The 12,545-nt window shown below is 35.8% G+C and overlaps 1 protein-coding gene across 20 annotated transcripts in view; it reads right to left on the reverse strand.

Moving 5' to 3' along the window:
* Positions 1–2,139: 2,139 nt before the first annotated feature.
* The window catches only part of MFF (mitochondrial fission factor), a 41,314-nt gene continuing 30,908 nt past the window's right edge, over positions 2,140–12,545 (reverse strand). For 8 of the 20 annotated variants that reach the window (XM_051983407.1, XM_051983399.1, XM_051983396.1 and 5 more), the window contains 5 exons: positions 11,225–11,257; positions 9,629–9,691; positions 4,958–5,042; positions 3,349–3,482; positions 2,140–2,325 (listed from right to left, as the gene is read on the reverse strand). In XM_051983407.1, coding sequence (XP_051839367.1) covers positions 3,351–3,482; positions 4,958–5,042; positions 9,629–9,691; positions 11,225–11,257 — 313 coding nt within the window. In that variant the 3' untranslated portion in view covers positions 2,140–2,325; positions 3,349–3,350. Of the gene's footprint in view, positions 2,326–2,426; positions 2,443–2,604; positions 3,483–4,957; positions 5,043–9,628; positions 9,692–11,224; positions 11,258–12,545 lie in introns of those variants that run through there. The other 12 variants (XM_051983406.1, XM_051983410.1, XM_051983408.1 and 9 more) reach the window with 4 other exon arrangements.

Raw genomic sequence — 12,545 nt, forward strand, 5'->3', positions numbered from 1 at the left:
TTTGGCTTTTAAGTAGATATTTAGTTAATAGTGATTTCTATACATATCTTGAAACTCTAATGCCTCTTATGCCATGGTCATTCCCTTTGCAATGTTACTGTTCATAATGCTATGATCTATAATACTCTCAGCCTTGGAAGGATAGGTAGTATTTAGATAAGGACATCTCATGACCTGATTTTATATAATCTCAATCTTCCTCTGTTCTTCCAAAGGATCAATACTATACTATATGACTATGCTACATGTTTTGGCACAACATTTTATTTTTTTACTATTATATTAATAGTTGCATGTATGGCTATCTAAATAGTTGCACGTATGTCTACTGATGTATAAATAGACTGTCAGTTCCCTAAGGACAAAGCTCGCATCATTTCTTTTGTACCTTCTACAATACTTAGGCACTTAGTAAATACATAAATAAATACTTGTTAAATTAAATTTCATATATAAGAATATTCAGCTTATGCCCATTAAAATAGTTCCACTTCAATGCCAGATATCCAATAAAAAAAGTTGAAAGGGGATTAGAGAAAATTTATTATTAGAGGAAAAAAAAAGTTATCCTGAAAATACTTTCTCTACAAAATCATTCTTCAAAACAGAACATCTTTCTGCATATAAATTGGCAAAAATCAGCATCTACCATCTACCATAGAAACATTTTAAAAGCAAACACCTGAAAACACAAGGGGTATGTGTATAGATATTCACATCACATTTAGTTGTAAACATTACTATTAATAGATTAAAATACCAACAACTCACAGGAACTGTTAGATTCAATGTATCACTGTGAGTTTTCCTTCTTTTTTACTTTTCATTTTAGATAGATCACTAAAAAAAAATATAACATGTTTGGTTTTCATTTGTCTATTTATTATTAGTACAATGTTAAATACAGAGAAAAGCCTCATAACTTTAAAAAGGGTTACTTGGTGCAGTAGAGAGAATGCTTGGTCTAAAGTCAGGAAAACTCATCTTCGTGAGTTTTGGTGTCAGTCACTTCCTAGCTGTGTGACCTTTGCTAAATCACTTAATCTGATTTGCCTCAGTTTCCTTATGTGTAATAAACTGAGCCAAAGAAGGAATTAGCAAACCATTCTAGTATTTTTGCCAAGAAAATTCCAAAAGGGGTCACAAAGAGTCAGATGACCAAAAAAGACCAAATACTACACTACCCTTTTAGCCTTTGAATTTCACGATTACAAAATTATCTCAATCTTGCCTTTAATTGTTTAAAGGAAAGAGAATTCCAAATAGTTTACACTTAGAGGTTTACCTAGTCGAACTGTTTATACACAATCAAGCAACTGAACTCATATTCTGAGGTTATAGATATAGCTTATTCAATCCTATTTGATGAGAAGCAACAGTGACTTTTTCCTGGGTGACGCACAAGAGCGTACTAGCTCAGATATGACAATGGCAAATGCCTGAGGAATCTTAATTGGTAGAGTCCAGCACAGGGCATGATGCAGTTCAGAACTTGGAGAATAAAGTCTAGATCAGTGTTCTCAAACCGTGTCTTCAACCTACTAACCTCAGGTTCCACACTATAAATGACATTAAGAATGTGTACAAGTAGAAGCCTGAGGCACACTTTTATACTAAGTGAATATAATTACTATCACTCTTCAGTATTTCTTAGAACACTTCCAAAGAGAGAGACAGAGAGATTGATCTTCCATTGAAATTAATTATTTACATTCCAAATAATGAGACACAAATCTTTAGGATCAATACTCTTATTCCAGTCCTTTTCATTTTGGCTCAACTGGCTACGGTGCATCAAAACACTATGTGCACTGAGGAGACAAAAGTTTCTCTGTTTACTGACAAAAATCCCCATAGGGTATACAATTACTTTTTTAGTTGCAGACCAACTTGAGAATAGGCTTATAGTAAGTACACAAAATTAGCTGATATTCAAGTAAATTGTTTATCCTTTCTCTGTAACACAAGTTGTATGATTCAATACAGGACAAATTTTTGACTATTATCAACACCTATTATATATAGAACCCCCGTCATTTGGTCAGTGCCTCAATACTTAGGATTTCCTGGTCCTCATCTAGAATTTTCATGTACTAATTCACCCCAAACTCACTGACTGGAAGGAAGACACTTAACATGTCAGGAGGGAGCTTCTTTTATTGGCTCCAGTACAGTGGATATTCGAGGATATGGGGATTACATCAGTCTTTGAATTAAAAAAGGAAAAGAGCTGCAGGGTGAATATTCTCATAACTGAAGACTCCCAGGAACAGGTTTCATTGGTGATCTGCACTCTGTGAGATTAAGGATCTTGGGGGCCACACTCTACAGTGGAAGGAAGATACAAAAACAAGAGACCTCTTAATGTAAGATGCTTTATAGATATAAAATAACAAAACTACTCATTATGTTAGTGTCATTCTCACCTACTGGTTTGAAGATCTAAAAGAAAGGGGGAAAAAAAAGAATGACAGCTTTTACTACCATCGAGAAATCAATTGTTCCTTCCAGAAACTAGAAGATATGATTTGGTATCATATACACTACATATACATTCACAGTAAAAATGTGAAGAAATAAAACTTTTCAAAAGACAAACACTGCTTTAGTTCGACAGTTTATTAAATACACTACATTGGTACCTTTTCCGTAATCTTTTAAATCACTCACACATGGACTTGCTTAAAAATGTATTTCATAGAAAAACATCTGCAAAATTAAGACTAAAATAAGAAAATACATATCACACACACTTCTGGATAATTTGTTGAAATGTTAGCAAGAATTCCTTTAATTTATTCTGTACATGTGCTTAATGAACATACTTATGAAATATTATATGACTTGGTTCTTTTGAATCTGGCACCAGGATGTAATGCTTAAAGTGTTCATGTCAGCTACAGGGAAGCTGATGCAAAAGTATCTAATCACAAATGATTTCATCTAACAGTGTTTCACACATAGGACAAAAACAGATACTTTTTTTTACAGATACTTTTTGCAAATTTTATAAGCCCTCTCTACTACTTAGAGAATTAGTGTGGTCTGTTTTTATGTAGACAAGAGAAACAAATCTTTTCAGAAACAAATTTAGGCCTATTAACAAAACATGCAAAGGGAGGTTATTAAGTAGGTGTTACTGCAAATATGATTAAAAAATAAATACAATCAAGCAACAGGATGTCCTTTCAGTTTTGAAATTTTAGATCCTTTGTCCTTTCCCAAAGAAATACATTTTCAGTGCATGGATTATCAAACGGCATACAATGCAGAGACAGAAACAAAGAAGTTTGCAAATGCTTTATATTTCCAGCTGTTATGACAAGTACGTTAGAGAGCTGAGGTTACCTCTAGCGGCGAAACCAAAGCCAGCTATTAAGCAGCCAGAAAGCTACGGTAATCGAATACATGACCATCTCTCTTTTTGCACGTTCTTTGTTTTCTTCTTCCAGAAGTTGGAGACGTCGATTAAGTTTGATTATCTAATTAAGAAAAAACCCCAAAAGTACATGAGTACTTGTCATAAAATTTAAGTTGTCTTACAAAACAGCATAATGAAAGTGCCTTAAAAAATTTGTCACAGATGTTATTTATTCTACAAATATTTACTATAGTGACATTTGCTAAATAAAACCAAACTAAATCCATTAAAAAAAAAAAAAAGTACCCCTCAAAGTCACTCCATTACTACCTGTCAGTAGTACATGGCTCTTAGACTACATGCATTCCTTCTAATTCTAAAATTCCACCATTCTTTGAACCTTTTCCTTCTATCCTGTTTGTCTGTCTTGTCATTCCTTCCTTAGGGAACGTTTGCAACCTGAAATTCTAACATCAATTCATATTGATAGAAGGGTGTCATATTCTAAGGAAAGCATAGGTTAACAGTGGAAAGAGTATTGGATTTGCAACCAGAAAAACGCAATTTAAATGCAAGTTCTGTCTCCTTGTTTCCCCATCTCTTGTGATCTCTTGGGCAAGTCCTTTAAACTTTCTGGGCCTCAGTTTTTTATTCGTAAAATGAAATTATAATAAGTGGCCTCTGACAATCCTTTCTGCCCTTAAATCTAGGATTCTATTTACTAGAAAGCTAAACTAGCTCATCCTACCCACATCTCTCCAACAAATGAATACGGAGACCATAAAAGACAGCATGGAAATACGTTAGCACTTTCTACAGCATTTCTAGAAAGGCCTTTTGGAGGCGAGTTCCAAAAGCAACAAGCTAAGAGATGGAGTTAAGGGAGGGTGAGCAACAGGCCCACGGGTGGGAGGGGCTGTGCTTGCACTTGCCTCCGAGGGCTACTGGGGCCAGAGGGGCTACATAACTTGGTAGGGGTTCCACAGCTCATTCCTGCTGCTGTTTGGCATGACTACACAGCCTGCCCACATTAGCTGTGGGGTTCTCTGGGTAACAAGCCTTGTTTGCCACTTCCTTCTCCACGATGAGTCCAAATTACAGATGAGAATTGAGGCTGAAGGGGGTTACCTGACTGTCCCAGGGTCCTAGCAAGTGTCTGAGGCCAGATCTGAACTCGGGTGGTGCAAGTCAGGCCCAGTGCTGTCTGTGAACTTACCCAGCTGCCTTAACTTGTTTTTAATGAATTCAAATACAGAGCAGCCTCAGTCCTTAGAAGGTACCTGCTCCAACCTCCTCATTTTGCAAATCAGGAAACTAGATATTCCAAGAAATCAAAGTGAAGAGTGTGAGCCAGAGCCGAACTTCAGCTCATTGATTCCCACTCTTGGGCTCTCTCATTACATCCCATTGTTCAGAAAAACTTTAAATAATTTGCCCACTTTCCTCCTCACCTGTCTAGGGGATATAGAGAGATAGATGGGATGATACATCCACTTTCAAGAGTGTTAGAGGGCATTCTGGGCCATACATGGTCTCAGATCAGGCCATGAGTGCTCACCAAGAGCCAGGATGCCTTAGCTAGTGTTTTTCAAATACCTGACGTCTCAGGGAAGCAGCATCTACAACAGTCACATCATCTGGTGTTCCTTCAATTGTCGTGTCCAAAGACGTCAGACCATATCTGGTAGAACAAACAAAAAGAGTTTAAGAATACAAAAGAAAATTCTATGCACAATGTGCAAAGGACTTTATTATGTCGAGAAAAGAACCTCATGGTTTGGAATCGTTGCGGACGATACAATCTGAACTAATACCAATCAATATGTGAAATGACAAAGGACTTTAGATTGGCACCTATCTAGGTGATAGGCATGAGCTTAGAGGAATAAAGCAGAGATATCTATAAATACAAAGAAGCACTGACTCGGATTAAAAGTTAGGATAATTCTGAGAGAAGGGAGACAAATGAAATTTACTCTGATGTCAAAGAGACTCAGGCTGAAAAAGGTTTGTAAAACCCACTTTAAATTCCAGACAGATGGATATTTGCAAGCTCTCACTTCCATCTGCAGTTATCAGCTGGAGACTGGCATGAAAACAGAAAATAAATGCCCTATTCTGTCTTCTTCCAGGAGAAAAATAACTTGTATCTCAAAAAGTATTAACTTATTTTATAAATGTGTCTAAATTTTAACAGTTTGACTGAAAAATAAATATGCTCTTTATTCATGTATTAGTCATGCTCACAGTACAACTAGAGTTTGAGTCCTTCTGGTTTTTCTAGCTACCCCCTGCCACCTGTTACTTCTCCCCAGTACAGTCACAAAATGACTGTCCTCTCCCTTTCCATAACGTCTAGCTTCTGTCTTCTGTATTCTCTCACTGAAGGAGCACAGGTTCCCTTCACCAACTAATCCTTATTTTCTTGACCCAAACAGCTATGCAAGTACTTGTATGGCTTTAGTATGTGCACATGAGTAGGTCCCTATTGTTCCCCAAATCTTAATGCTCTCTAAAGCTATGAAAGCTATAAGCTAAAGCTTCAAACTGCACCAAGGCTTTTGGAGTTTGTGGAAGAAGGCAATGGAGACAAACCCTGGCATGTCAAAGTTTACTAACTTGGGAGACAAACGCAGAAACTTCCTTCCCAAAGACACACAAAGATGAAAATTTTAAAGGAATGATATGCAACCTTAGGAATCAATGTTATAAACGGTACGGACAGGAGCCAACCCACTCTGTAGAGACATGCAGCTTGCCATTCCAAAACAAAAGACAGAAATGAGTTCTAACAGTCTGACTTAAATATATGTCCTCATTCCCCCCAAAAAAGAGAAAAAAATATATAATAAATAAATATTAAAAAAAAAAAAAACAAGCCCAACAAAATAACAACAGAAGCAAAAGAACAATCTTACAAAAAAACTTTTTTAGAGGGAGATGCAAGAGCAAAATAAAAACTTATACTAATTTAAATGGAATTTTGTTCGTATTTTTTTCTTGTACTACAATAAAGTTCAATTATCTGGAAAAATTAGAGATTACTTTACTCTAGTTAACTAAATTACTTTTTTGTTTTAAGTCTTATTTGAATCACCTAAACAATTTTCCTAATATGTCCTTTCTTGCCTCAGTGTGTTGGGTCTAGGGAATACAATTTAATTTTTATCACACATTTTATCTTAACATTATTGTTATAATGTTAAGATATAGTACAATGGAGACTATGTAGCCTATTGGAAAGAAAAGGCTGGTCCTAAACCTGGAACTGGGTTCCAGGCCTTCTTCTGACATACTGGCTGATCTGACCATGGTCCAGGCAAACACCTGAGACCAGCAGAAGGCTACAAGCTGCCAAACTGCACTGGGAGAGGGGATTCCCTTCATAAATTCCAAAAAAGGTTAGTCCTGCACCAAGAAGCAGTAGCCCCAGCTTCCCAAGGACTCCAGATGCCAGGCTTCAGGAGGAAGCTGAGAAGAACATCAGCCCAGGGGAGGGCACTCACCAGTTATCTTACCAGGGCTACCTCACCCATTCCCTGCCTTAGTTTCTTCATCTATAAAAATATTAACAATACCCATAGTATCTACTGCACAACACAAGTGTGAGGGACAATTAAATCATGATGTAAAATGCTCTTTGAACTTGAAAGTTTTATAAAGGCCAGGCATTATGACATATAAGATCCATCTCAAAATTAAATCCTATGATCTATAACTCTAAAGGTTCTATAAGCAAAATGAACTTAAATCGTTTTGAGCCCATCTGAATACTTTTTCTGAACATAGTTTATTTTTGCACTGCTAGAGGGAGTTTTAGTTGAATCCTGGCCCTGGAGTCCAAAGTCTTAGCTTCACAGGGATTTCACTTTCCTTTATCAAGTGAAAGAGTGAACCAGATGGATGAGATAGTTGTCGGGTGTCAAAGAGTAACAGAGAAGAGCACTCTCCTCAGGAGACTCCAAAACTCATTGTTTTGCCAGGGGCAAGTTACAGAATGTCACACACAGGAAAAAATGGAAAAAGCAAAGGACTAAAAATCCATACTGCTACAGACTTCTCCCACAACCTAGTCCCACCAATGCTATCTTTTCTTTTGGTATCACACATAATGAGATTTGGAGAAAACAAAATATGGACAAACCAATGAACAAAAATTCCCGAGAAGTCCCTAGATAATACCAGTAGGGCCTATACACTTACATTTCAAGCTGAAAAAGTTAAATCTGCAAAGCAGAAATAGCCAATTACAAATGTAAAAGAGGTACTAAATTCTTTAAGTCTTCCATGAATTACTAGGTAAGGTCTGGGGACTGTTAGGGAGCACAGCAGATAGATGATGGGCCTGAAGTCAGGGAATCTCATCTTCATGAGTTCAAATCCAGCCTCTAATACTTCCTAGCTGTGTGACCCCAGCAAGTCACTTAAACTCTGTCTGCCTCAGTTTCCTCATCTCACCTCAAATGAGGAGATAGCATACCACTTTACTATCTTTGCCAAGAAAATCCCAAATGGGATCACAAAGAGTTGGAGATGACTGAAAAATGACTGATCAAAATTTACCCATCAAAAAAATTCAAGCAAGTTAAAAACAAAAACCTGACATTATCTCAATGAAACTTGCAATGAGCAGTACATTTCTTAACAGATTCTATTCTGGGGTTCTTAATTTTTTTTTTTTTTTTGCCATAGCAGTTTAGAGATGATGAACAGTTTGCTAAATGCATAGGATTTCAAAGGACACTCATATTAAAATAGTTATAAAATATTAATAACTTTATAGCTGCCAGGCTAAAAACTTTGATTTCTAAAATATCTTTTTAGCTGAGGTTTGCCTGACTTGAAATTGAAAATTACAGCAAGGCAGTCAAAACACTGTTGGCTAACAATCTGAAAAGAATTTTTAGGGAAAAGTAAAATGGATCATAGAACAAAAATGAGAAACTCATGAATTCACCTTAGCCAAAAGAAAAATTAAGGTAGTAGATGATATCCAGTAATAGCCCATTTATCAATACTTCTTCAAACAGTACCCCTGAGAAGAGAGATGTCTTGCTCTTTCCAGTAGAATGTAAGGCAGAGCCTATTTTGTTTGGTATTCCTGATGCTTCCCTACATGTATTTTTGGCCTATATTTGTGATTTACTAATATAGGAAAGGCAGGATGGGCAGGCAGAGACAAGATGTGATCTGCATTATTGAAGGGAATATTTATATCCATGAGATCACAGAGTGCTTGATTATTTGTATATTTGATTCGAACACTGATGCAGAGAGCCAATGACAAAATCCCACCAATAGGAGGAGAAAAAGATTTGAATTATATAGAGAACAGCTGATTTAGGAAATTAAAATTGGAGTCATTTTTAAAAGTGTATTTTTATTATCAACTTTTATTCATCAAATTAAAAAAAAATTTCTTAGAGACCTAATGCACTTAAGAATCCTATTTGTGCAAATGCAACATATCACTTATGTGCAATATTAGAAGAGCCAATTAGATGCAAGAGACTTGTGAGGAGCAATGTGGGACAGTAGAATGACTAGTCATCAGAGAACCCTGGTTGGAACAGTGGCTCTGCAGCCAACTCCACAAGTGCTTTTAAGCAACTACCTTCTCTTCTCTCCTCTCGACTCCAGGGTACTCATCTAGAAAATGAGAAATCTGATCTACATCAGGGGTTCCCTTTTTAGCAATCTGGAGAAGCTCTGGGACCCTTTCTCAGAGTAACATTTTTAAATGCGAAAATTAAACATGGAGGATTACTAAATAGTATTAATGAGATATACTGAGATAAAGCAACCAAAAATATCTGGAGGGTGAGGGAAGGAAAAAAAAGGTTAATGGACGCCAGATTAAAGACCCCTTGTCTAAATGACATTCCAGGTTCCCAAGTCTCTTTAAAAAGCTTTTATTTCTGCAATTTATGAGTCTAAAATTTAAGGCTTTTTTTTTTTTTAAGTATGAATGAGTCTCACAAGTTCACAAGAACTTAAGAGAGCTCACTGAAGTAAAAGTGACGAAGTTTTAACTGTATAGCTAAAGAAATTACCTGTCACCACAATGCAAGAACATCGTGAGTAGTAAAAGCATTTCTCTTAGAGATGCCTGAATCATAAAAGTGAAAACTATAGAAAATCCAAAGTATATTAAAAAATTCAAGTCAAATGTATTTGAAATTTCATAGAGCTATAGAGATCAAACTTCATTAAACTATTTATTTACTCTTGACTGGCAAAAAGGCTCAACAAGGACGCCTGATTTACCTGATTTCATGATGAGGGTTAGAAGTGGCAGTGGCAGCCGCGGACCCCCCACGTAACACTGGCCTAAAGCAGGGTTTTGCAGGATGTAGGCACGAGACAGATCAGGAGACAGAGAAGAAGTAACGAAAAACACAAAAGTAGGAAAAAAACAGGACAAAGAGAAATGTCAAATATATTCGATTATATTGTATATTTCAATACAATATAATGTTACCTCAATTTTAAACAAGCCTGTATTTTAAACGCCTTCCTTTTTATATTTCTCAACAAAAAACTAACTTGATAAAAACCTCTTATTACACATATGCTGCTAAGACAAAACAGTATTGGAATTTCTGTTTTTATAATCATGAGAAACTTCAAAAGTATGTCTCAGGATCATTCAGTTGCACCTGCATGTTCATGGTTGCTCATTTGATACAACTCAGCCCTATATATTGCTGAATCCTAATTGTAATTTTCAGCTGTTTCCCAGGGCTTCTTCTTTCCCCTCCTCCCCCAGCTCATCCATCTCAGGCTTAGACTCATGTCTCTTCATTTTAGGGAGGAGGGGTGTTATATTAAAAAAAAAAAACAACCCAGTAAGTATAAAAGACCTTCAGTTTTAAGAGCAGAGACACATCCCCTCAGTTCTGGAGCAAAAAAAGGGTCCCTTAGGGGATGTCTGGCTTTAAAAGCTGAGCAGGAGCAAGTGAGGCAGCATGCACAACTCCATAACTGAAGTTTAGTCCCCAGAGACAACCAGGACCAACATACAGGGCTGTTGACAATGAAGGTAAGATGCAGTGGAAAACTGTGTGGGGAACTGAGCTCAGGGACTAAACATATTGGACTTGGTTCTAGCCGAGACAATTAGAAGCATTAATGCCTTTCCCACCAAATTAAAAGCTCTAAAAGACCATTAAGCAACTCTCCCAAAAGTAGTCAGCAAAATTTACTCAAATAGAAGAGAAAGAAGGTGAAAAATAGAAGAGAAGAAAAATTCTTGTATTCTTTTTGGTTGGCCTAATTTTATTTTATTTTAATTTAATTCCAGGTACTAACAGGTACTGTTTGATTCTATATTTCTTATCCATAATAAATATTTTAATGTCCTTTGGAATTGTCTCTTCCAAAAGTTAACAAGATTCAGGGCTTTTGGTCATATTGTAATTCATCCTCATCAAATTTGGCCTGAAAATCCAACAATTTAAATATTCGTTTTTTCTAAAGGCAACACAAGGGTAATCTATCCTAGGCTAAACATTCAGGATTTTGAGTGGACATGAAAAGTACTTTTGGGGAGGCTCATGAAACTTGCATTTTGTTAGTTAAGTCAAGGGAGAAGTAAAGTTTTATCTTAAAAATTTGTAACCTATTTTAAACCTGTATAACTATCAAAATTATTACTGAAACACCATCCAGAATATGCTAGTATTACAGCTATTAAATAAATGTTAGCAGAAGCCACTGTTGTTAAGTTATGACAACAGATCAGGGTTTAAGATTTAAAAGCATATTTCTATATTCAAACATATCTGTCGCATGAACAGCAAGAGTCACTTCCGCCACAAAGATTTCCATTCAATAATGCACAGCCAAGAAGCCAAAGGTTACCTTTCACATCGCATTTCATTTTGTCTTCTCAAACTGGTAATTATAATATAAAGGCAAATTAGACAAGTATCTGGGATAGTTAACATATATACACACACCATTTTTTCTTATGAACCACTGAAATTCTAGTAGGTAGCCTTTAATGTTGAAGAATTTTTCCTAAAACTTATTGTAACTAGAGTAATCAACTATACCCTGTGGCAACTGACAAAATGGATGGTAGTACAAAGATAAAAGTTTGTACTGTTGACAATATTCTGGCTAGTAGAGAATTCTCAAATACACATATCTGTGATCCGTCAGCCCTCCTGCAAAGATTTGGATCAAGGCATTTCTTTTATATAGCTATGTATACTGCTGTATCAATATTTTGAATGGTAAAGCAGAAATAAACAGTTTTACAGAGGCACAAATTAATCCAAATTAATGAAAGAATTCTGTTAATGACAACTTTTCATTTCCCACCACATATGTATGTTGTGTGTGTGTGTGTGTGTGTGTGTGTGTGTGTGTGTGTATGTATTTTAATAGGTTACTGGAGGAGAGAGAACTACAAAAACTACAAATACATTGAGATCTGCTATTATAATGGTTTTTAAAAAATTATGGTTTAAATAATATTCTTATATTAAAATGAGATTTTTCTCTTTACAATACCAATAATTTTTTCATTGGATGGACACTTTAGAAAAGTTATTTGGCTAGTCTTGTGACAAAATTACTTCAATACTCATTTATTTTCCAAGCATAAGACTGGTCAAGTTCTTTTAGTTTACTCTGAATTGTATACATAAACAGTAACTAGATTTGTGAATGATCACAACTGTGGTCATCAGTAACTGTTTTCTTGTAATTAATAACATAAATGAGTAAAAGATAAGAAACAGTTTCTGAGAAGCTTCTTGTCTGATCAATGACTAAGCCAACATGGTCTCTGTGTTTGGGGACACAAAATCGTGCTGCTCACACCACTCTCCTGGGAACATGAATGAATCCTGTAGAAATTCTTCACCAGCTCCACCTAGATACCTGTATAAAAGAATTATTCCTAACAAGCTCAACAAGCTTACTCATTTGTAGCCTGCCCTAAAGACACCAAAGGTACTAATCACTCTTATGACAACACTTAGTGACAACATTGATATGTCATGTCAGTTAGTCAAGTAGAATAAATAATTATGGAGATTTCCTATGATATATGTATGCATGTATAAATGTATGCATACACACACACAAGCATGTGCATATACATTAATTTAAATAATTTAAAACTACAAGCCAATGACCCATCATCAAATGACACTAATTAAACAGGTAAAAT

Source organism: Antechinus flavipes, chromosome 3 (genome assembly GCF_016432865.1).
Source record: "Antechinus flavipes isolate AdamAnt ecotype Samford, QLD, Australia chromosome 3, AdamAnt_v2, whole genome shotgun sequence".
Taxonomy (NCBI): Eukaryota; Metazoa; Chordata; class Mammalia; order Dasyuromorphia; family Dasyuridae; genus Antechinus; species Antechinus flavipes.